Source organism: Ctenopharyngodon idella, chromosome 16, assembly GCF_019924925.1.
Source record: "Ctenopharyngodon idella isolate HZGC_01 chromosome 16, HZGC01, whole genome shotgun sequence".
In the NCBI taxonomy this organism is placed as follows: Eukaryota; Metazoa; Chordata; class Actinopteri; order Cypriniformes; family Xenocyprididae; genus Ctenopharyngodon; species Ctenopharyngodon idella.
The window spans coordinates 16,267,377-16,293,758 of record NC_067235.1 but is presented as its reverse complement, the minus strand read 5'-3'; the positions used below and the strand labels follow the sequence as shown (position 1 = coordinate 16,293,758).

The 26,382-nt window shown below is 36.2% G+C and overlaps 3 protein-coding genes across 7 annotated transcripts in view; 2 read left to right on the top strand and 1 right to left on the bottom strand.

Annotated features, from left to right (window-relative positions):
* ddr1 (discoidin domain receptor tyrosine kinase 1) overlaps positions 1–6,598 on the top strand; it is a 41,978-nt gene extending 35,380 nt beyond the window's left edge. For all 4 annotated transcript variants that reach the window (XM_051864610.1, XM_051864611.1, XM_051864609.1 and 1 more), the window contains 4 exons: positions 919–1,116; positions 1,220–1,484; positions 2,725–2,874; positions 2,982–6,598. In XM_051864610.1, the coding sequence (XP_051720570.1) occupies positions 919–1,116; positions 1,220–1,484; positions 2,725–2,874; positions 2,982–3,122 (754 nt within the window). In that variant the 3' untranslated portion in view covers positions 3,123–6,598. The remainder of the gene's footprint in view (positions 1–918; positions 1,117–1,219; positions 1,485–2,724; positions 2,875–2,981) is intronic.
* A 103-nt stretch (positions 6,599–6,701) lies between these two features.
* Positions 6,702–18,416, bottom strand: flot1b (flotillin 1b). The gene is made up of 13 exons (XM_051864614.1): positions 18,297–18,416; positions 17,482–17,536; positions 14,596–14,671; positions 13,496–13,586; positions 13,272–13,415; positions 12,923–13,042; positions 12,456–12,551; positions 12,230–12,382; positions 11,388–11,569; positions 10,977–11,022; positions 9,767–9,904; positions 9,508–9,672; positions 6,702–8,070 (listed from the first exon to the last, which is right to left on the bottom strand). The coding sequence occupies exons 2-13, from the start codon at positions 17,522–17,524 to the stop codon at positions 8,047–8,049; spliced, it is 1,278 nt and encodes a 425-aa protein (XP_051720574.1). The 5' UTR covers positions 17,525–17,536; positions 18,297–18,416; the 3' UTR covers positions 6,702–8,046.
* A 1,552-nt stretch (positions 18,417–19,968) lies between these two features.
* On the top strand, positions 19,969–25,626 carry tubb5 (tubulin, beta 5). Of its 2 annotated transcripts, none has more exons than XM_051865039.1 (4): positions 19,969–20,136; positions 22,113–22,221; positions 23,415–23,522; positions 23,651–25,626. In XM_051865039.1, the coding sequence occupies exons 1-4, from the start codon at positions 20,080–20,082 to the stop codon at positions 24,706–24,708; spliced, it is 1,332 nt and encodes a 443-aa protein (XP_051720999.1). In that variant the 5' UTR covers positions 19,969–20,079; the 3' UTR covers positions 24,709–25,626. The 2 variants fall into 2 exon arrangements, with proteins under 2 accessions (XP_051720999.1, XP_051720998.1); XM_051865038.1 differs by having other exon boundaries at positions 23,412–23,522.
* Positions 25,627–26,382: the final 756 nt, after the last annotated feature.

The following is a 26,382-nucleotide window of genomic DNA, read 5'->3' as shown; positions in this document are numbered from 1 at the left end:
CCAGCAGCTTCAAATACCTGTTTTCTGCTCAACTTTTTTTTCTTTTTTTTTATAGCTGCCCTTTTAATACAGTTAATTTTTTTGACAGGAACTTTCCTTAATAAGCCTTTATCTGACCGAGTTCTGCTGTGCTCTAAATCACTCACAAATCTTATGATAATTCGATAATCTTCATTCAGTTTTCACACAATATTAGTTTTTTTCATGCCTTTTGCACAACATTGCACCATTTCATGCTTTTCATCTTCAGAAAGATCTTTCTTCCTCCCCACATTGCAAGAGAACTGTGACTTGCTTAATAATATGGAACAACTTCTTTAAGTAGGGTTTCCATTTACCTAAGTAGACCTGGCAAATTATTTCGTCTGAGATTGAAACCAATTATCTAAAAAGACATGGATAAATAAACAAACAAACACTTTCTTAGAAAAACTAAAATCTGAATGTTTATTGTACTGAAATCCTACTGTCACTTGCATATATTATATATATATATATATATATATATGTATAATAAGATAAAAACTTTTGTAAATGATATTTTATTAATTTTTATATTTTGAATGCTATTGCAATTTTTGCTCAAAGATTAAAAAACAAATAAAAAAAACATTTTTGAGTTATTTTCCGATACCTGAATGAACTGCCATTTGAGGGATTAAAAATTTGACCTAGGCTATGTATTAAAAAAAGAAGATAATTACATTGATAGTTTGGGCTTATTGTATAAGGACAATTTTTGTGCCAAATAATCAGATATGGTTGGAATATGGTTCTTTAGCTGTAAAACAATAACTGCTTTTGTGTATTTTGTAAAAATGTAATAAACTCAAATTCTTTGCACTTCATTTCAAAATGTTCTGTTCTTTCCCCTTCTCTTGTTACTCCCTTATTCTTTTCATGCTCTTCTTTCAACAGGAATGATTTTCTGAAGGAGGTGAAGATCTTATCTCGCCTGAAGGATCCGAACATAATCCGCCTGCTGGGTGTGTGTGTAAGCAGCGATCCATTGTGTATGGTCACAGAGTACATGGAGAGCGGAGACCTCAATCAGTACCTCTCTCATAGAGTGTTGCTGGACAAGACTGGACCTTCACATAATACACCAACCATCAGGTACACACACACAGAACATTACAACGATAATATCAAGTAATGATTCATGTAATATAAATCATATCTCATAGTGTGAAAGGTTAAATCTCCGTCTCTGTCTCAGCTACCCAGCTTTGATCTCCATGGCGAGTCAGATCGCATCAGGAATGAAGTTCTTGTCGTCTCTGAACTTTGTGCACCGAGACCTGGCCACACGAAACTGCCTGGTGGGTGGAGAGAGGGGTGAGGGGGAGGACAGCGGTGGAGAGCGTCCAATAAAGATAGCTGATTTTGGCATGAGCAGGAATCTCTATGCTGGAGATTATTACAGGATACAGGGACGAGCTGTGCTGCCTATTCGCTGGATGGCATGGGAGTGCATCCTCATGGTGAGAACACACACAACTGTAACTTAGTTATATAAAAATTCAGAAATATTACTGACAAACTTTTTTATTTATTAATGTGACTCATTCATGTTACTATAATGATAATATATTTAATACTAACACATTTACAGCTATATTTAATTCTATATTTAATTTAATTATTTAATTAAGATAATATATTTAATTACTTAATTTATATTTAATTATTAATATGTATTATCAGCTTTAATATTTGATATCTTATCATAAACACATGTAATATAATAATTTTATGTATACAATTTTATATAGCATTTCTTAATTATTTAATAAATAAAATTGCAACATTTTATAATGGGGTCCAAAAAGTCTGCGACCACAAGTGAAAATGCTTTATTTTTTTTGCTTTACTGTATATAATGTATATTTATATTTACTTAATTTGTATTTATTCATTAATATATATTTAGACTTAATATGTATTATCTTATAATAAAGAAATATTATATTATAACATTTTGTACATCTTTTTTTTTTCAATTATTAATAAATAAAAATATAATGTAATAAATGGGGTCCAAAAAGTTTGCAACCACTAGTGAAAATGGTTCATTTTTTCTGAATTACCATAATGAAGATATATTTATTTATTAAATTAGTTATTAATTAAATTATTAAATTAGTCATTTATTAATTAGTATTTATTACCAGACTGAATATTTATTGTCATATAACAAAGAAATACAATATTATATTATAACATTTTGTAAACAAAAAAATGTGTGCGTGTGTGTATATGTATGTATATATATATATATATATATATATATATATATATATATATATATATATATATATATATATAACATTTATAAAACTTATAAAAAAAAATTATAAAAATAAAATGTGTATAATGGGGTCCAAACAGACTACGACCTCTAGTGAAAATGCTTCATTTTTTCTTGCATTACCATAATGAAGAGACATTTAATTACTTAATTCATCTTTATCAAGTTATATATTTTATCATTTATTATCAGACTTATTACATTTGATACAAAATGTGTATTAACATTTATTTTATCAGTACAAAGGAGCTCACATTCTTAGTAGCCCAAATCTTAAATATCATTTTACCATGTTTTTGGACCCCACTATATATAATAAAGTCACATAAGCAACGTGTCACTCATGCAGTACATAATACTGATGCCCTTCATCTCAATACATTTTTTTGACATGTGTGTGTGTGTGTGTGTAGGGGAAGTTCACTACGGCAAGTGACGTGTGGGCATTTGGCGTGACGCTATGGGAGATGTTGAGTGTGTGTCAGGAGCAACCGTACAGTCACATGACTGATGAACAGGTCATTGACAACGCAGGGGAGTTTTTCAGAGACCAGGGCAGACAGGTATATGTGTATTTCCGAACACTTATTAACCCTTATGAAAAAAAAATAGATGTAGCCTCACTCTCTCTCTCTCTCTCTCTCTCTCTCTCTCTCTCTCTCATCATCAGGTGTACCTGTCTCGCCCGGCTGTTTGCCCACAGGGTTTGTATGAGCTGATGCTAAGCTGCTGGAACAGAGACTGTAAACTACGGCCTTCCTTTGCGTACATTCACTCCTTCCTCACCGAAGACGCCATGAACATGGTTTAGAGAGTAACAGAGAAGAAGAATGTAAGAAAGTGTGTGGACCACAGACTGGTGGTGTGTTTTTTAAGCAGACACGGCTAAGCACTCTTATGTAAATTAGTGTATTTTTTGATCAGTGGGTTGGGGCGAACAAAAGCCGCAGGTTCGGTGCCCCTAAATGACCCACTTCTCATCCCTTATCCTGAAATCCTGAACTCTTCAAGCAACATTTTATCCCCAAATCGTAGTGTTCCCCCACTATTCATACTTGTCACATCTCTATTTCACAGTATTTGGTTTCACAGAGCTCACATTTCCCAGAATGCACCACAGAAATGGCATTACTTTGCCTTATTTATTTTCTTTAAAAACCTGAGAATGAAATCTGTGTGTAAATGTGTCTTGCTGTGAAACTAAAGTCTTTTGTGTTCTGTGAGGTTCAGTACTGATGACTAAGCTCTGACAATGAGCTAACGGGAATAATATGAAATTGATTTTGGCATAAAATGTTGCTTGGCATCTGAACCTTAAATCCTGGTCCTGTAATCTGTATCAAAACTGTCTCTTCATTCCCTGAACACTGAATATATCTCAAAACATAATCATATGAACTGGTGGAGGGTTTTTGTAGCTAGATGACAGGCAGCACCAAAAGCACACGGCTCTACAAACTGTCCATTTAGTCGTAGTTATCTACAGGCAGCATTTGACAAATGATTGATTATACATATTAAAACATACTATAGAAGAAATACAGAAATAGTTTTTTCTACTTAAATATTAAGTAATAATAGTGAGTAACATTTTAACAGTCTAACTTTGCTACCATTTGTGGTCATGTAGAGGATGTATCAGCCAGTTTTTCGTGTCTTTTTTGTGGTGGAGGGTAATTCATCATCACTAAACATTAACATTTGAGTGGGATGTTTTCATTTCAATAATATGAAATGAGTTTTTGCTGAATCATTGTAACGATGGAATCCCATACAGGGGCAAATTCACAAGTCATTGGACCTCTTGGAGTTTGATGAATGTCAAAAACAAACGTTGAATAGCTTCCAGTTATTTCAAATATGACACAAGGTACTATAATAATGTAAAACAATTGCTGATGTGTGAAACACAGGCTTTTGACATAATATTGTCAAATTGCGCTGTATTAGAAGATTGATATTTGTGACTCCACCCCTGTTTGTCTGCACATAAACGGTCCCTTTAGGCTCATTCACACCAAGAACAATAACTATACATATTGTGTATCGGTGTGGAAGCTAATACATTATAGTTATCTTTATAGTTATCATTCTTGGTGTGAACGGGCCTTTGCTCTGCTATCTCAAGGTTTATGGTCACTTCTCCCTTCATTAACTGTAAAGCGCCGTTCACACCAGGAACGATGGCTATAAAGAGCGTCCACACCAACAGACCACAACATTCTGCTTATTTTAAACATGCACAGCAGTTTTGTCGTCTACTGCTTTAAATGCACAAGCTCTTTAAAGGGTTAGTTCACCCAAAAATGAAAATTCTGTCATTAATTAAATAATGTCGTTCCACACCCGTAAGACCTTCGTTCATCTTCAGAACACAAATTAAGATATTTTTGATAAAATTCAATGGCTCAGTGAGGCTTCCATTGCCAGCAAGATAATTAACACTTTCAGATGCCCAGAAAGCTACTAAAGACATTTTTAAAACAGTTCATGTGACTACAGTGGTTCAACCTTAATGTTATGAAGTGACGAGAATACTTTTTGTGCGCCAAAAAAACAAAATAACAACTTTATTCAACAATATCTAGTGATGGGCGATTTCAAAACACTGCTTCATGAAGCTTTACGAATCTTTTGTTTCGAATCAGTGGTTCAGAGTGTGTATCAAACTGCCAAAGTCATGTGATTTCAGTAAACATGGCTTCGTTGCATCATAAGTGTTTCGAAATTTCAATAGTTCACCACTGGGGGGGCGTGATTTTGGCTGTTTGATACATGCTCCAAATCACTGATTCGAAACAAAAGATTCGTAAAGCATAAAAAATATCTTAATTTTCCAAAGATGAACGAAGGTCTTACGGGTGTGGAACGACATGAGGGTGAGTAATTAATGACAGAATTTTCACTTTTGGGTGAACTAACCCTAAGTTGAGAGGATTCCAACTGGCTGTCAATGTTTGTATCGTTCATCAGCTTGGAAAAAATAATTTTGTAAGTGATTCCTACAATATCATTCTTTATGGCCCATCCACACCCAGGAGTAAGGGTAACTATAAAGTTTTAATATTCATTCTAATTCTATGAGAATGTGTAGTTCACACCACAAGTATAACAATAACAATCACTTTCAGAATTTTTTTTGCCAACTAAAAAAAAAAAAAAAAAATAATCGATGGCCAATAAGAATCCACCCAAGTTTAAAGAGCTCAAGCATTTAAAGCAGCAGACGACATAACTGCATCGCACTCAACATGATGTTGTCATCCATTTGTGTGGACGCCAATATAGTTATCGTTATAGTTCTTGATGTGAAACGGGGCTTACGTGTGAATGTGATTTATTGGTAGTCATTTTTGATGGCACAGAAAATGACTAGAAAGAGTTTTGTAATTGACCTGCCAATACATGGACTGACTTGAACTAAGCTGAACACAGATCATGAACTTGTTGGTACCAGTATGTGCTGGGTTAAAGTAGACTTTTGGAATTCAAAGACTCTTTTGGATGGGATGTATGGATGTATGTACTACCAATGCACTATTTGAAAGGACTCAATATGAGCCTGGACTTGCCAGAAATTGAAACGATTGGGCCTGGAAAGTACATAGTAAGCGAAAGAAAGGAAAAAAACAAGCAGAGTGGCCACAGAAATGTAAATTTATACCAATAAGAAATGTATCGTTTATAAACAGAAATAGAAATAGAAATAAACTAAGAAAATAGAAAAATAACCAAAGCATTTGTCCTGAATTTACCATGTAAACCTGTGGGACACTTGCAGAGAAACTCTCTTAAAGCTACAGTACGTAATTGCATTTAATCTCGGTGGTTTCAGTGACTGCAGACTGTACATTTAACTTGAAACTCATGTGGTGACGCCACCTCATCCTCATTTAAGAGGAAGACTGTGTGTGTAGGTGGGGTGGAGAGCAACATAAGTAACATTTACTGTAATATACACAGAAGAATGTGATTCCCAAATGGTTATGTTGCCATGCCCGATTATGCTTACTGAATGACCTTTAACCTTTTTTGGTACACTGAGGCCTTTTGTTGTATTTTTATAAATATAGTTTTGGGCATGTTCTGTCCTCAGCTATTCATGTTTCTTAAATAATGAAAAATGTAAATAATTCATGGGACATAATTTTCTTCATTAATATTGCTATCTGTTATTAATAGGGTCTGTCTGTCTCTGTTTTAGACTCCCTGCCTGTGTTAGTCAGTGTCATTGCCTGTGTTGTCTATTTTTGTAGATGTTTTAATAAAGTAACCTTTTCGAAGAAAGTTAAATGTGATCGTTTTCATTTGCAATTTGTCCATTTTGAGTAGGATGTGATTTCACAGCATTCATATTCAAAACACTAGATTCAAAACACTTCCACACAAGTTAATAAGTACAGCACATGCTAATAGTTTATTGATATATAAAACAGTACATACTTATGTATAAATCTCAGCCTGGATATATAGATCTACAGTTTAAAGTGAAATATCTACATCACCATTGAACATACAGTAAGGCAAATATTGGGTTAGTCTGTTGAATATATAAACAACAAGGCTTTACCCCAAAGAAAACAATATAATGGCAAAAAATGTTATATTCTGAATGAAATTAGTCATTAAGGCCAGGAAGAATCACATGACGCGTCAGTTATGTTCCTGTTGCTGGAACGATAGAGACCAGAGCAGGCTGCTGTCAGATTGATTCATTGAGGAAGTAAAAAGGCGCTTTGAGGCACTTTGAAGGCGTAAACTAGAGATGCATAGGTTTACCTTTGGTAATGTTGAGTTGATTTTAGTGTGAAGTATACAGCAGCATGGTAAAACCAAAACTAACTTTTTTGTTTTTGCAACCATTGGAAAACGATACGAGAAATGAAACCACCATAAGCCTTCATTTGAGTTGCTGTGGGCACAAAGACATGCTTGCGGCCTGCATTAAAAACAATCTATTTCCTCTTCTTTTTTCCTGTTTGTTCATGAACTTCAAAAATCATCAGGTTTCTTTTCTTCACTCATTTCCCACCCCCTCTCACCTTTCAACTTGCTGTAAAAACCACTTTCCTGAGCACTCATACCTGTTTAAGGGAAAGTGACCTGTCTGAAGAGTAGCAAAAACTTACATTCTAAATAATTTTAATATGTCTGCAAACTCTAGTACCACTGTTTAAAAGAAAAAGTCTTTACAAACCATCGGACGATATATTCTCAGAACATAAGTCACAAAGAGGTTTAAAATATGGTCAGAATAAAGCATCACATTTCAGTGTCTGGATACAGAAGGCATCATGCATGTGGACTATGGCTTCAGTAATGCACTTGAGGTGAATTTATGTGCATTGGTCTGGAATGCACTTTGGTTTTGAAAGGAACTGAACCAGAATCAACAGGCGTGTGGCTCTAATAGACAGAAACACAGAAACTATTAAGAAATTAAAAGATCAGCACTGCTTCCCTGAATATGCACTATTAACAGAGGCTCTAGAGTAGATGTAGTTCAGCTTATAAATGTATAAAATTATAATAACTTGTGATACAAACATTGAATTCACAAAATATAATATAAAAACTGAAGTTACAAATGGTGAATTACACACACACGCACACAAAAAAAAGACCTCAATGTTCCATGTTCAGCACACATTGGCATGCACACATGCACACAGACAGGAAGCGCTGAGATCTGCAATCAGAGCTGATCAGACTTGATTCCTTCTTCATGAACTCCATTAGCCCATGCGGGTTAAACCAACCTGGCCACAAAAAAAAAAAGTGTGTTTTACAGCAATGTACTACCAAAGTATTTAATGTGATCTTAATGGGCATTCATTACTAGGGGTGGGAGAGGAAAAAAAACGATCCATCGATGCATCGCGATTCTCTCTCCAACGATTCTGAGAATTTCAGAATCGATTCTGAGCTTAGTTTTTATTCAGATGCGCGATAACGTTGAGTGTGCTTTAGAAACACCCAGATTCTGCTTGCTTCCAATTCCTTACACACATACACAACTCGAACCTTCCGTAAAATAATCTTTCATAGAGTTCAGAAAGGTTGAAGCGAATTACAACGCCATTCGCGGACTCACTGCACAGGATGCGCTGTAAGAGACGCGTGCTTTGTTTGATGTTGCTGTGCGCGGTCTCGCGCGTCGGTATTTTCCTTACAAATGCACTACAAAGTCATCATTTATGTCGTTTGGAATGCAGTGGACTTATATATTTAAAATATGAAACTCTCTTACAGAAGGCTGCTTTCATTTTCAAATGCTGACGCTTTGTTTGTTAAGATTGCTCGCGCATGAGGCTGTGCGCGACTCTGTGTAAGTGGTTTAATGTACTTAAGTCTCAAAATGGTTTTATGACGCAAAATTAATGTAAACAGCCAGTTTTGTCATAAGGGATTAAATGGACAGGACAAACAGTAAAGATGAGAAAGAAAACGTTCAGATAATCTTAAATACTGAAAGTACTCTTTGTTTATTGCTTGTAATATGTTTCGTTGCTCCTCTTTATTATTTGCTACTTGCTTGTATGTTTTGAAGTTATATTAGTTAATATAGTTAATATTAATATACAATTGTTTTAAATATTTTTTATTCAATTTGTAATTATTTTAAAAAGTGGGCCTAGCCTACTTATAATTACTTATGTAAGGATATGTTAATGTAAGAATTTTAAGGTTTTTAAGTCGGTAAACTAATTAATTTAAAAAGAAAAAAAAAGTAGATCAAGAATCGTTTTGGAATCAGATCGTGACTCCCAGAATCGGAATCGGAATCGGATCGGATCGTGAGGTGCCTAAAGATTCCCACCCCTATTCAATGCCATCTCTGATTTGGCCAAAACATTGTGAGAGTTCTTAAGTCTGATACATTTCACTGAATCAGATCAAATTGCATTTGTAAATATCAAAGAATAAATTTAAAACTCTTGATTTAAGGATTGGCTTGTGTCATCACTCAAAAATGTATTTATTTTTTTTTAGCTATATTACCTAACTACACTTTTAAGGAGAGTTGGTCATTGGCGGTGACATAAGTGAAAGAGAATGTTGATGATGCAACAGAAAATTATGGCAACTACCAATGGGAATGCAGACTTTGATACTACAGACAAAAAGGAATGCCTGCTGGTGATTTAATCGCTGTCAGTCTGAACAGCCCATTATCTAGACATGCGTCTGGTCACCTGTGAGATGTTCACTCCAGTCAGTTTCTCCACTGTGAATGGCAGGCGAGTCATGATATCCAGAACTTCCCCTGTCAGCTTAGCAACGCCCACTTCTGACCCACCGCTGGACACCATGGTGATCTTCTGAGCTGCACAGAGTGGCCTGCTGATCTCTTCTGCCATCTAGAGGAGTGGAGGACAAATGGGATTTTAACATTATTGAGTGATCTTATCATTGAACTCATTTGATGACATTTAGAAGTTCAGATGCACTAACCAGTGGGAGTTTCTCCAGCAGCATGTCCACCATGGCTCCCTCTTTGTACTCTTTAAAAGCTTCTGCCTTTTTGGCCATCTGCTCAGCTTCAGCCCGACCCTTCGCCTCCAGGGCAAAAGCCTGTGCTTCTCCCCTCATCTGAAACAGAGACAAAAAAAGATTAAGAATGATAGAATGGGGATGTGTTTAAGAGTCTAAAGGCCCCGATATACTCACGGCAAAGTTCTTTTTCGTTCTTCGCTTAGGGGTAAAAATAAGTTTGAAATACCTTTGCAGGGATATACTGTTAGAGAACATCCTGACACTGCTCATGCTGCTGGGAGCATGTGCTGCGCACTTTCCTTTCAATAACAAATATATATATACATATATATATATATAAAAAATAGCACAGATGAGAAAAGCATCCGATTATAGCGATGTGGATGTTTGCATAAGCTCTGCAATTCGGCACTACAGTCGTTGCGTCACGTATATTTTAGTGCTGTCAAACAATTAATCGCGATTGATTCCATCCAAAAGTTTGTGTTTACGTAATATATGTGTGTACTGTGTATAATTATTATGTATATATAAATACACACACATGCATGTATATATTTAAGAAAAAAAATGTTATTTATATACATTTATATTTGTAAATATATAAAAATTTATACAGTATATACATGCAAATATTTCTTAAATATATACATGCATGTGTGTGTATTTAAATATACATAATAATTATACACACTACACTATGTAAACAAACTTTTATTTTGGCTGAGATTAATCGTTTGACAGCACATGAAAAATAATGTCAGTGTCGCTTTCAATAAAATACAACTTCAATTTCTACTATAAAGCGGCTCTCCGGTGTGTTTGTTTTTACTCGTGTCGTGACCTCAACAGGCTGAACAGAAGAAAATAACTGGAGAAGATTTCCATGTCAAAGTAGGCGGAGCCCCAGAGCACACCTACCTATTATGTAATCGCCATGGACCAATGGTAGTTCAAAGGTGTTGGCAAACTGTTTTGAACTCCCAAAATGAACTTTTCTTTGGCCTGATTTTGTTTGAAATGACATCACACCAGTTAAGTTTTTCAGTTTCGCTTTAAGTACATCGGGGCCTTAAAGGTGAATGTCGTGTAGGGTGTGTCGCTTGCAAACAGTAACGCTCATTGTCACTGGCGAAAAACAAGTGTGTGGAGAGGTTCACAAACTCACTCTGATGGACTCTGCCTCAGCTTCTGCCTCCATGATCATCTGAAGCCTGTTAGATGAGAGGAGATGAAAGTTTTTTCAAGATTATGATACCAAGCTATCAGTTTTATTTTTTAGATTTGCTTTGCTGCAAAGCACAAATATGTGTTAAAGTAGACCAGGGGTGGGGAACGTTGATCCTGGAGGGTCATTGTCCTGCAGAGTTTAGCTCCAACCCTAATTAAACATACCTGAAGCTAATCAAGGTCTTCAGGATTACTAAAGTTACAGGCAGTTAAGTGTTTTTTTCAGGGTTGGAGCTAAACTCAGCAGGACAATGGCCCTCCAGGATCAACGTTCCCCACCCATGAAGTAGACAAAACACAAAACAACAGTGGATCCCCATGTTTGTGTATCACCGCTTCAGTTCCTCACCGTTCTGCCTCAGCAATCTTCTCAATACGGTATCTCTCAGCCTCAGCTGGTTTCCGGACCTTGGCCTCCAGTTCCTTCTCCCTACGGGTGATCTCCTGCTCCTGTAAAGTGATCTGCTGCGTACGCTCCACAACCTGAACCTGCATCTTCTCTTCCTCGATACGCTGCTTTGTCTTGGCCACCTAATTCCAATCAGAGTGGGCAATGTTTGAAAAGTTTGTTTGAGCTGCGCCCTCTTACTGTACAGCTGTGAATTTGCATTTCTTTATTAATTTCCTTAGGCTTATTTATTTCAGTTTTGGTGCGAAAGGGCTTTTAGTACATTTGCCAAAAATAAAACTTTAGTTTTGTTTTGATATTTGTAATTAAAAAATAAACAAGCAAGCCCAGCCCAGGTTAGAAAAAATAACGTAACGCACTACTATCAATAAAAAGCAATTAGTTACTTTTTTAGGGAGTAACGCAATATTGTAATGCATTACTTTTAAAAGTGACTTTCTCCAACGCTGGATTTACAAAATTACTTTTTGGCTTGATCCCTTCTTGTAAACCTAAAGATGTGGATTCAGACAGCAAGTAAATGATCACAGAGTTTGTCAAAAAAAGTAGTTAATTCGGCTGGGAATTTCACACATTGTAGGAGAAAAACAGAGATATTTCGGATTTGGACAGCAATAAAATAACCAACACTTGTAATTACTGTACATCCCCATGAGAAACAATTATCATCTGACTAGGGCTTTAATTGCTGTTTTTCTTGAAATTCCTAAAAATATTGACTGATGTTAAGTGGCAAATCCTCATTTTACCAGCTGGAAACCAAGTTGAATATCATTTGGTACCTGAAGCTGATAGGCCATTTCAGACTCTGCCTTCTTGGTGTTGACCTCATAGTCATAGGATGCTTTCTTCAGCTCATAGTCCCTTTGTGCTTTAGCCATCTGAATTTCATTCATATACTGAGCAGAGACCTTCTCCTGCATGGCGTGAGCCTCCTACACACACAAACACATACATTTAGTTTTATCCAACACCATTTAATGACAACAAGAATACGAAAAATCTCACCTTGATGACGGCATCTCTCTTGAACTGAGCTTCACCGATACGAGCGTCTTTTTGCACCTGAGCAGTACGAGCTTTACCCAGCGAGCTTAGATAATCCTGTGAGAGAGTCCGGGGTGAGTTTCATAATAAGGTGTATGTATTATTACTAATATACACTTCTCTTTAAAAAGTTTGGGGTCAGTAAGATTTTTTTGGAAGAAATGAATACTTTTATTTAGCAAGGACTCATTAAATTGATCAAAAGTGACAGTAAAGACATTTATAATGTTACAAAAGATTTCAAATAATGCTCTTTTTTTGAACTTCTATTCATCAAAGCAATATTACTGTATGTTTTACTGTATTTTTGATCCAACAAATGTAACCTTGGGCATAAGAGACTTTTTTCAAAAACATTAAAAAAAATCTTACAAACCCCAAACTTTTGAACAATAGTGTTTGTTAGGCTGTGAGATGCATAACATCACCTGATCGTCATGCACATCTTTGAGCGTGTAGCTGACAACACCGATGCCCATGTTGACCAGGTCAGAGGAAGCCACTTTAAACACCTGCTCTGAGAACTTTTTACGGTCCTGATAGATCTCCTACAGAGAGAAAGAATGAGAGATTGTACAATAAATAACAAATAGTCAGATAACAGCAGTAGCACAGTTAGTAGCACACCACATATCTCAGTCAGCAAAGATTACTTGTTTATTTCAGCACTAAAACACTCCAGTCCTCTTTGAAATGTTCTTATAAATGTTCTTGTTTCTTCCATTCTGTGTGTGTTTGATACAGAATACAAATAGCTCTTTAAGCATCTCACAGTACCTCCACAGTCAGGTGGGCGATAATGGCTCTCTGATGTCCCTCAAGAGTCTCCAGGGCAATCTCAGCAATCTCAGTCTCAGACTTCCCCATGAACATCTGACAGGCGGCAGCCAGCATTTCTTTATTCTGACCCTGGATCTTCACCTGCAGAACACATAAATATCAGCACTCACAGACTGTAAAACTGATGTAACAGATGACTGTAAAGTGTGTGCGCCTCTAACCTGGGCAATGCCAGTCACTGAGATTGGTACTCCATGCCTGGTGTAGACCTTTTCACTCTTTACATTCAGAGTCAGAGTATTGAGAGAGATCCTAGGAGAAAAGAAAAACAGTCGTAAAGTATTTTTTTAAGTTGGTTTGAAACAGAAGTTGCGATAGTTTTTCTTCCCTATTGTGATGTATATCCAAGTAAAACAGCATCTAGAACATTCATCATAAAAAATATTGAACAGCATGATTGTCTTCAACATTAATAATAAGAAATGTTTCTTGAGCACCAAATCAGCATATTAGAATGATTTCTGAAGGATCATGTGACACTGGAATAATGGCTGCTGAAAAGCCAGCTTTGACATGATAGGAAGAAATTACATTTGACAATATATTAAAATAGAAAACAGTTATAAAATAATTGATTTTTTTTTTTTTAAGATTTATTTTAGGCGATTTTTGCCTTTATTGTGAAGGATAGTATAGAGTGGACAGGAAGTGAGGTAAGAAAGAGAGAGGGGGACGGGATCGGGAAAGGTACACAAGCCAGGACTCGAACTTGGATCGCCTGAAGCGCAACTGCGCCATATGGTGGCGCGCTGCCCACGAGGCTATCGGCGTAGACAAAATAATTGATTTCTCCAATAGGTTTCCCAAACATAGAGGAAAGAAGTTTTTTATAATAAAAAATTGCACTGATTAGTAATTTCAATGTGGGCGTGGCTACCCAGCATGACTGATGGCTGAGCTTAACCTCACAGATGTGAATGTTGATGTACAGTAATCAGATTATGGACCGCAAATTCATCCACAGTGGTCTACAAACTACGGCAGTTATCTGTAGCGATCTACAAAATGGGACGGAGGTATTCTCTGAGGAATGAGTGATTCATTCATTTTCGCCATGTATATGTGGAGAGGAATGTAAACAAGTGGAGTCTTTACTGCAAACAAAGCCGCCTCTTGATCTTATTCCCATCATTCATGAGGCCCGTGAGTGCCAGTCTATTCTTGAATCTTGAACCTGGTTAAACAGAATGGTCCCAATGCACATGTGTTCTTGCACTAACACGTTCTAATAATCCATCTTCTATTGTAATTCAATACATACCGCTGGATTTGCTGAATGCAGGGAATAACAAACACTCTTCCACCAGCAATCATCAGAGGAGGAGAGCGACCACATCCTGAAAGAGATGAGATTTTTGTTTGGTGGTATAGCGTCAATACTTGACTAGTAAAAACATACTTTTGAAAATCCACTGTCTAGGTGTGGGAGGCATGTCCATATGATATGAGTAATTTTATATCACAGAAACGGTATATATCACAACAACAGGGATGCTCTGATATTAAAAGTCTGGCCAATACAGATGAGTCGAGAATCATTTTATCATCTTATGGCCGATAGCTGATAAATGGTCAATAATAAAATTTAAGGTTATACTTTATTTTATAGTGCCGTAGTTACATTGTAATTACTTCAAAAGTACTGAGTACTATTAATTAACTACATGTACTTACTATAGAGTTACAGTTAGGGTTAGTTACTTGTAATTATGCATAATTTACTGTTATTACTATAGTAAGTACATGTAGTAAAGTGTAACTACGGCACTGTAAAATAAAGTGTTACCAAATTTAATACTATTTTGTCAAAATAAATTAAAAACAAAACATTAAAAATATAAAATGAATCATTTTTAAATGCTCCAAGTGAAGTTAAGCATCACAACATAATGTTAAGTATGAAAATGTAATACTCATTTTCAGATTTTGCAGAAAAGTTACATTTAACAGTGTAATTACATTTTTAGTTTTATTAAAAAATAAATAAGCATCATCTAAAGGTAAAAATGGGGGTAAATGCACAATTAAATAACCAGTATTGACCATTGCTGATATTGTGTATCCCTATCCACCTTATTCCTACGCCCCATGACGCTTTGCGCGAATTATGGGTGTAACTTCCGTTAAGCTGTAAACGGTCAGTGAAAGGCTCGCTCTATTAATGCAATAATATGTTTTATTTTTAAAATGGTACAATGAGATGACATTATTCTACTCACCCTTCACCAACGAACATTAAAAGGACATTTAAAAGTGTAAAAGCATCAACAAGGTACTTTCAACAGGCCATGAAAAAGCGCGATTCTTTCCATAGCAATAACGGACGGGTTAAATATAACTATAGTGATATATATCTGTATTATGTAATATACGTTGCCTTAATAAAAGTAATTTCCGTCATTTTGACAGATAATAAATTGTATTTACCTGTGAAAACAAACCTGGAAAGAGACGTGAGGCTTTGAGGAGAAAAACAGATTCTTCGTTCATTCCAGTGAATTATTAATGGGATATATCGTAAATTATATCGGGAGAACAGACCACAAATGTGCAGTATGTTGTCCTTTTTCATACTATTGCAGCGGTATGCACAGGGACAAAAGAAAATAATCACGAGGATAGAAAGCAGCGACTGAAAAGAACTCTTGCCATAGATATTCTTGTTATAACATGTTACCTTAAAATACCAAGCGTTACGTTATTCTTATGATGTCTGAAAATAAAACATGAAAGAAACATTGACAGCTCATTCAGTCAAACTGACGGATAAGCTTTATTTGTAGCGCAACCTTATGATTTGAAACGATTCGTTTCAGTCTTTTTGAATGGAAGTTCCCCAAACCGGAAGTGGAACCCATAATTCAAAACGCAGTAGGCTAGTCAGGAATAAGGTCAATAGATACACAATATAGTTATATAAGCTACAGGCCATCAATATATCTGGCCATGAAAGTTTGGGGTCAGTAAGTTTTTTTTTTTTTTTTTTTTAAAGAAATTATTGCTTTTATTCAGCAAGAATGCATTAAAATGATAAAAAAAAATGACAGTAAAGACTTCTACATTGTTACAAAACTAATTATTTCAAAATAAATGCTGTTCTTTTGAACTTTCTATTCATCAAAAAATCCTGAAAAAATGCATCAAGGTTTTCACAAAAATATTAAGCAGCACAAAAGCTGTTTTCAACATTGATTACAGTAAGGAATGCTACTTGATATCTAAATCAAAATATTAGAATTCAGCTTTGCCATCACAGGAATAAATTGCATTTTAAAATATATTAAAGTAGAAAACAGTTATTTTAAATTGTATTAATATTTTACAGTATGACTGTTTTACTGTATTGTTGATCAAATAAATGTATCCTGGTTAACATAAGATACATTTTTAAGAAATATCAAACTTTTGAACAAATATTTTGTAGACATTTCCTATTACAATTCCTGTTTTAAATTACATGCAAATACTAAAACAATAACACCCAACCACTGTATGAATTATTCACTTTTACTATCAGAACACATTTCCAGTTTAACAAGCGAGAAACGCATGTCGTCATCATAACATTACATTGCTGGAAATTCACCAGTTTAACAAATCATGGCACAAAACGTCTCCCCGTTTAAAAAGGAATGTCAATCCCTCGCATGATTTCCAATGTTAGCAAAGATACTCATTAGCACACTTCCTGTCATTTCATGTCTCCAGCAGCTTGTCAACTGTTTACAGAGAGAACAAGGGCGACAGAGCCATAATGGAGCTGGTGACTTACTTTCTGCCCCTCTGTACAGTGCGGTTTAACTACATTAACCTTGTTGTAGTAAATGAGCCTGCTGGGGTTTTTCCCCCTGAGCATTAAAATCATCTTAATGTGTAACCACTGACATTTATCTACACAAAATATCACAACCATTACAGTGAACTTTGTGTCTCTTTTGACCTGTGAATGAAAGTCGCATGAATAGCTGAAACCAGTTCTGCATTGGTCATTGTTTAAAAAAGAATGCAGTTTGCACAACCTCATTGATCCGTACAATCACTACAGTACTCTATGGGTTGTATCGTTATTCTAACCTTCAAGGAGGTTCACTTATTTATATACATAACTGAAATGCCTGTGTAATAAAGCCCAACAGATGCAGCATACCTGAGATCACCATAGCCTCATTGGGACCACAGGTGTAAAACATCTTGAATTAGATCTGAGGAAAGAAAGCAGCCAATAGATCAACACATGCTGGGAATATTTTAGATATGACATCTGAGTAAACAGACAGCACTATCTCACATCACGAGCTCAATGGAATATATTGATGACTCTAGTAGTTTGTCTCTCATGTGAGTATACTCGCCCCATTGCCTTTTCTGTAAACCATCTACATCTCTTTAAACTTTATTCAAAATCACAGACCTGTTGACCAACCAATAAACTTAAAACAAAAAAAAATCACATTAGGCTACATCAGAAGAGATCTGCATAATAACGCTATGCAACAGGTTAGTTTATGTCCAAAATAGTATATACTTTAGAATTAACATTTAAACTTATTATACCATAAGGTAAAAATAGATCTCATATAATTCATATAATCGATACACTTATATCTGTTTCTAAACATCAATAATCCAAAACTCGCTGTAAAAGGCTAAACTCCTAAAACCAAAATTAATTTAATGTCGTTATTATAAACACTAACCCTCGACGATAAATAAATGTATATCTCTCATAATAAAACCTAGACCCGAAAGCACAATCACTAGCAAAACAGGTGCGAATATATAATCAACAACTTGTAACGTTACGCGTTTAGAAGCGCTGATGTATTTTGCAACAGAACAGGAAATGCTTGGCTACTCCTTAGCAGCGGCTATGCTGCATTTCACGCGACTAAAGTTTACTTTGGTGTTGAGAATCGCAAGTCCAGACACTTTGTAATATTTAGACAAACCATATGTTCTTACCGATGGCTGATATTTCGGTAAAAACGAAGTAGATGTGGTCCGGATTGACTCTTGTGTCAACGGCAAAAGCTCGTCGTAATCACGCAGTCTCGGCCACGCCCATTCAAAACACTCAGGCTGTGTTTCAAAACTTAAGTCAGCTCCCTACCGTGACTACAGTTTTGAGCGTGCGAGATGCGCAAAATGCGGCCTAGGTAGGCAGTTCATTAGGTTTTACGACGATCATGGTTAGACTGCTCTCTGCTGTGAACTGAGGAAAAAGACACCTTCATTTACTTGGTAGTAGATTTTTGAACATTATGGAAGCTTTCAAAATCATGCTTTGGTAAATCATAATTAGCCACATAATATTATTAGTCAACATAAAAAGTCATAATTATGACAAAATATCGAAATTATGAGATAAAAAAACGAAATTATGAAGTCAATTTATGACATAAAAGTAAATATCATGACATATTAAGTCAAAATTATGAGATAAAAGGTCATCATTATAACATAAAATTCGAATTATGACATTACGAAGTATGACATTGTAACACGACTTGTTGTTTTATATCATAATTTTGACTTTTTATGTCATAACTATGACTTTTTGTCAAAATCTCAATCGTTTGTTATAGTTATGATTTTTTATGACTAAAAATAATAATGGCCTAAAATGACTAAAATAATACTAATAATGATTAATCTTATATATATCCAATTGTTTGCAAAACTGTACCTATATGTAAGCCCATTTCCGCCACATAAGAAAAAATGCTTAAAATGCTTAATCATAAGCATGACATAAAAAGTCGAACTTGAGATCTTGAGTCATAAAAAAATCATAACTATGACATAAACAATTGAGATTTTGACATGAAAAGTCATAGTTATGACATAAAAATTATGAGATAAAATAAAAAGTCAGAATTGTGGTGTTACAATGTTATACTTCGTAATGTCATAATTCGACTATTATTATTATTATTATCATCATCATCATTGAAGAAATGTGTAAAGTCTAAAGTGGGTTATAGCCTATTATACGGGAGTATAACCTTTTTTCTGTATGTTTCTTTATTCTTTTCATGGTCTATTTTGTCTTATATATTAATCTGATATTCTTTTTTATTGTCTCTGGTTCTTCGATCAACTCCATATTTCTTTGTCAGTGCAGAAAGCTTAGTGAGAATTAGGCTACACTATTTATATGATTTATTGTTACTGTATTTTTCCTTGTGTCCCCAGTTTGTATACACAATGAAAATAATATTAGTGGGTAAACATTATGAAATAAAGTTAAACAATTATAAGTTAAACAGGAATGTACAACATAGCCTATATATTTATGCTATACAACATGATAACAATAAGTCTGGCTATGAGGGCATTTTCATATTTAGAAGAGCAATAGTTCAAGCGCACATTTTGGCTATTGTATCGACACTGTATGAAAAACATAAGGTCGGTGATTTGTTTAAAAAAATGTTACTAAAAAATCTTAATAAGAAAAGCACAACTGGATACAACCAGCAGACTTTTCTCTCTTTTTTTCTACACACAATCCTCGTTGGCACTCCCAGTACTTCCGGTCCTCGCTCCAATTCCCGTCACTAAAATGTGTCTTGCACCAATCAGGTTTCTCCGCATCCAGCAGCGCCCCGCCCACTACTATTCCAGCCTCGTTCTGGAGACAGTCCAGGAATATAAAGCCTTTGTCCGGCTTTTCCAAATTATTACTGAGCCACGCCGCTACTTTTTGAGGTTTATTTGAGAACTTCTCGCACAATTTCTAACAATGAGGGAGATTGTTCACATCCAGGCCGGCCAGTGCGGAAACCAAATCGGTGCCAAGGTAAGAACAGCTTTTCAAAGTATAAAGCGAGTCATTTATATTTTAAATCAACGACAAAAAATACTCCACAGGCTCTCAGAATGCAACAAAAAGCCGCTATGTGTAAAGAACCCCAGTGTTGTTCTAGTTCAAGGCTTTTACCTCATCTAAAACAGAAAGATTTGATCTTAATTTTGTTTCTGAACATATTAGAAGGCATACTATTTTGCAGAACACACCTATTTTTTTGCATTTCACATCTTACCAAACGTTATTAATAATGCATTACACTATAGCAACACGTTATGTAGTTTTATAGACCCACATTATGTTCAAGAATGTTTTCCATTACACTGCTTTGTCCTTGTGAACCCCCTTTATTCACGCCCAAAATATGCGGAGCCCACTCTTTATCCATTACCACTATTTCTTTAACACGGTCTGTATAGCTATTTCTCTAAATAAATGATGCTCAAATTCTGCAGACTCTAACCATAAATCTCTTTGTCTGTAAATCAGAGATGTGGGTGAAGGGATTCACTGAGGGAAAGGGGGGTCTGTCCTCTTTCTTTCTTTCATTCTTTACAATGCACCGGGTGTGGCGGGTCTGATGTGAACAGCAGCGCTCTCTGTAATTATACTACCCGTTATCAGTGTCACGAGCCCTTTAAACAGCTGTCAGGACCAGCTCGCGAGCCATGACACATGACACTAATATTACTAACGCATACCTTAACATAATTTTTTTAATTTTTTTATTTTTTTATAAAAACATAAGTATTTTCTGCCTTTTGACTAAATTCTTAATTTTATGTGCAGATATTGACCGCTGTGAATCAATGGTCAACCGGAGGATGATGGGAAGGGTGGGGCGATGGAAAACGGCAATGAATAATTTTAACAGTAACAATTAAAGAAGGTTAATAATGTGAAATTATGACCTCTTAATCAGTTAAATCAAGTGCTTTTTATATGAATCATTGTTTAATTTAACCTAAAATTAGCTTCTTTTTTTCCTGTAATTGTTCTCAGAAAAGGATTATCCACGTCTATGCTTTTAAAATATCCAATTAATCCATTAAATCCGATTTTGTACCACATCAACACAGACATTAAAGCTGCCAATAAGGACATATTCACACCCATGATGACCCCATTAAAGATGCACATTTTTTAAAGATTGCCCATGAGATGTTGCATGTCTTCTGTGGCATCAGAAATTGGGTTAAATCGTCCTCATCCTTTATAAGACTTTGACGTGTCTTTCAAATGATGAGATTGTGAGTGTCTGTGGAACTCATCTGAGGTCAGGGCGGGACGAGGAGGCATCCACAAATGGACTTAATGGCTCTAACAGCTGCTGCCCATCCCCTCTGCAGTACAGATATAAATGAAATATGAATAATTAATGAGTAAATTGCATATTCATGCAAAACCTTTGATTTGGTAGATTGAATAATTGGTGGAATTATATTTAGTGATGGTATAATTAATGCCGAATGATGTTATATGTGTCAGCATGGTATTTTATGATGATATTATGTGATGACACAGCAGAAATGTAGGATGCCTGGAGTAACAGGTTTTTGATAGGCGAGAGTGTCAGAACAGGGTCACAGGAGGGCCATGTCAGTCAGCGCCTTCTAGTTTATTGGCCTCATTCTTTCAAAACAATTATTTTCAATATATCCCAAGAACAATCTTTTCTTTCTCCATTCGTGTTCTCTCGCTGCCTTGTTAAGTCCATCTCGACCCCTCTTTCCCTGCTTCTCTCTCAGATTAAGGTCACTTGGACAATAACATAGAATTAACGATTTAAACATCAATAAAGCCTCTTTCTGAGCTAAAACTCATTTGAAACCAATTCCAGATTAGTGATTAGTTGATGCTGTTTCTTAATATTTCAGTGTTTAATAAGATAGAGTTGATGTAGAATTTACTAAACTGCATGTAAGAGCAATGAGGGAGATGTTTTAATTGCTGTGTGTTGTTTGCAGTTCTGGGAGGTCATTAGTGATGAACATGGAATCGACCCAACAGGAACCTATCATGGAGACAGTGACCTGCAGCTGGACAGAATTAGTGTCTACTACAATGAAGCTACAGGTACTTTACTTAGACAGGGCAAGATGGGGAAGATACCCCCCTTTATTAACAGTGTGTCCCCATCAAAATTTCATTGTAAAGTTTATTGTAAATGATTTATCTGTGCACATCATTATATAAAAAAAATGCCCTCGTAATCTTTCATAAAAAATGTAATGCCCCTCCCCCTCACTACGACATCTCTTCTCTGATGATGTGTTCGCTAGCAAGGCAGGACAATAATCCCTCCCCTCTTTCAACCTGTCACTCACATGAAACGAACGCAGCAATTAGCAAACAACGATCCAATCAATTCCCAATGGACAAAGTCAAGCTTTTTTCTTTTCTCATTCAATTGGAAATATGTCACAATCAAGAAGAAAATACCATTTTCATAATTTTCGTTTCATGCTGACTTGAAATACTTTGTAAGCAATGGATATTGTATGTAAATCTATGCATTTTGACAATTTAGTTAAAGAATACAATACAATTATTTTAATTATTACATTTAATATTTAGATAAATTATTATATATTAACTAACACCATCAACAACTTGACTTCTGCCCCAGTTCCGAGGGTCTGTTTTTAATTTTTCAATTAAATATTAAAACAATGTTTTTACTCTACAAATCTAAAAGAATTACTGTATACTGCTGTAATTAATTCAATATTAATTATAAAGCGTAGCAATTCAGTAAATGTCTTGAGATGAGAACTGGTGACATCTAAAATTCTATCCAAAATTTGAAAAAGAGATTGTATGTTACTATTTTTCACAATACATGGATGCCTGTCACAAAAAGAGGGAGGAGTCAACCAATCAGTGATGCCCTCAAAAACACACACACACACACACACACACACACACACACACACACATACAGCACACTAAATTCTAAATTGTTCATAAAATTCTAAAATGTTGATTTATATACATAATTTGTTGTCATCTGTTCTAGAATCACTGGAAACGTTAGAAATACTTTGGCAATACACTGTAACAAATGTCATGCCAATAATGCTCATTTGAACTGAATTGACATCTAGAGGTCAAGAGAAAATGGCATCTTACCTCATCTTACCCATCCAAGCCCTAAACATGAATACAGGTATTAAAATACCTTATTTTATATAATTAATTTCTTATGTGTACTGAGCTGGTCTGCTTCTTTCCCATGTCCCTGTGTCTCTCTCTGTCTCGTGGAGGAGGTAAATATGTGCCAAGAGCTATTCTAGTGGATCTCGAGCCTGGCACCATGGACTCTGTGCGTTCAGGACCCTTCGGACAGATCTTCAGACCAGACAACTTTGTATTTGGTGAGTGACTGGCAAAAAAATATGTTAAAAATATCAAATGAAAGTAGCAAAAGCAAATAAGTATAAAAACAGATGTAAAATGTCTCAGCTTGCACATTCTGATGTGTGTGCTTCATGCCACCTCACAGGCCAGAGCGGTGCTGGTAATAACTGGGCTAAGGGCCACTACACAGAGGGGGCGGAGCTTGTGGATTCCGTTCTGGATGTGGTCCGCAAGGAGTCCGAGAGCTGTGACTGCCTACAGGGCTTCCAGCTCACTCACTCCTTGGGCGGAGGAACCGGCTCCGGCATGGGCACCCTATTGATCAGCAAAATCCGTGAAGAGTACCCTGACCGCATCATGAACACCTTCAGCGTGGTGCCTTCCCCAAAAGTCTCTGACACCGTAGTGGAGCCTTACAACGCCACGCTGTCAGTCCATCAGCTGGTGGAGAACACAGACGAAACCTATTGCATAGACAATGAAGCCTTATATGATATCTGTTTCCGCACCCTCAAACTCACCACTCCCACATATGGTGACCTCAACCATCTGGTCTCTGCCACTATGAGCGGTGTCACCACCTGCCTGCGCTTCCCCGGCCAGCTAAATGCTGATCTGCGGAAGTTAGCAGTCAACATGGTGCCCTTCCCCCGTCTCCACTTCTTCATGCCCGGTTTCGCCCCTCTGACCAGCCGAGGCAGCCAGCAGTACCGCGCCCTCACCGTGCCTGAGCTCACGCAGCAAGTGTTCGATGCCAAGAACATGATGGCAGCCTGCGATCCCAGACACGGACGCTACCTGACCGTCGCTGCTGTGTTCCGTGGCCGCATGTCCATGAAGGAAGTTGACGAGCAGATGTTGAATGTCCAGAACAAGAACAGCAGCTACTTCGTGGAATGGATCCCCAACAACGTCAAAACCGCAGTGTGCGACATTCCACCTAGAGGTCTCAAAATGGCCGTCACCTTCATCGGCAACAGCACAGCCATCCAGGAGCTGTTCAAGCGCATCTCCGAGCAGTTCACGGCCATGTTCAGGCGTAAGGCTTTCCTGCATTGGTACACGGGAGAGGGGATGGACGAGATGGAGTTCACAGAGGCGGAGAGCAACATGAATGATCTGGTGTCCGAGTACCAGCAGTACCAGGACGCCACCGCCGAAGAAGAGGGCGAGTTTGAGGAAGAGGCAGAAGACGATGCTTAAGAAGGAAATGAAAGGGGAGGCGGTAGTGTGTTCAAGTTTGAGTAAATGTAGCAAAACGTACATGGAAACACTTTTAGTGTCTCAAGTAGAAATTAGCACTAGAAAAATGGGGCCAAAAATAACCAGAGGAAGGCAGAAAGAATGTTCTTAAACACAGAATAGGTGGATGACAGTGTTTACAATTACAAATTGCTCACTTTTTGTGTACTTCTTAACTATTCTGATGGTCAGTTGCTCTCTGTACAGAACAGGGAAGAAAAAATGGCAAACATCCAGTTAGAATCAATGTTATAAATGGATAGATGGTGGGGTCAGGGAGGACAGTAACATCTCATTATTCTTTATTTTAACATTTGCTTCTTTTTGTCTGCATATAACTGAAGTAAAAATATTATTATGGTGTTTTTTTGTGTTTTCTTTGTTACTATTGCACTAGAACAGGGCAACTCTGTGAGATAATGGCACTTCAACATGACCTCAATGGGTCTGATTGCAGTATTTAAAGAAATGTTTTGAAGAGAAAAGTATGTTGTGTGAAAGATGAAGGAAAAGAAAAGGACTGAAAGAAAGACAGAATAACCGGTTCAGAATAACAGGGTTATTTATTCATAACCTCGCTTGGACGCCAGCCAACGTCTACAGGAGGACAGAAATCGATTTATGACATGGACGATACAGGAAAGTATTATGCAGAAGGAAAGACAGGAGTTTTAGCATGTTGAATTGATTGTTGGTGCAATTTTTAAATTCATGGACTCTGTTATGTCTCATTTCTGAGCCCATACATTTAAGTGTTACTACATATTGTTAATTACATATTTTAAGTCTTTTGATGTTCCTTGATTGTCCCTGTGTGGAAAAAACTGAGCCTCTGGAGAAAACCAAAATAAAAATGAAAACAATTTCGTTAAGAAACAAGTCTTTGCTGTGGTTTTTGGTATGGTACACATCCTGGAAGAAGCTAGGTCGAACCAGTAAAGTCACATTTAGAATTATGCCTTAGTGAATTGCTTGCATCATTAAACACATGATTCATAATACAGTAAAGTACAGCACAATATACATATGAGAGTATATGCATATGAGGCCTATATACATTATATGTATGTAGAATAGAAAATAGCCTAAATAAAAATGGATAAATTATCTTAATAATATTATTCAGTTGTTTTTAATATATTATTTGGAAATAGATTTGAACCCTCTATAGGACCAATTAAGAAATCACACTATATTTCATTTGGAACTCGCATGTGAAAATGTCGTAACGTTGATACAAATTCAGATGCAGCTTCACTGCTTGGAAAGAAGTGAATCCATGTCTTAGTGTTTCAAAAAGCATTAAAAACATTGTTTCTTTCTTGGAATTCTAAATCAGTAAGTAGCACAAGTGAAAATCAACAAGACTGTTTAGTCATTACTTTTGGAGCTTTTGCTTGTCAGTAGTGAGGCCAATAAGCAGTCTTTCCTGGCTTCTGGTTGTAGTATGGATCACATTTTCCTGGCAAAGGATAATGTACCAAAATGCCTGACTTCCACAACAATCTATGACGTCTATTCTTCATCTCTGCCATCACCCTCACTGCTTCTATCCTTCTTGATCTTCAAAATATTCCTTTCTTACTATGACCTTTGTTTTCTGACACATTGCTGTCACTATCATTAGTACTTTCT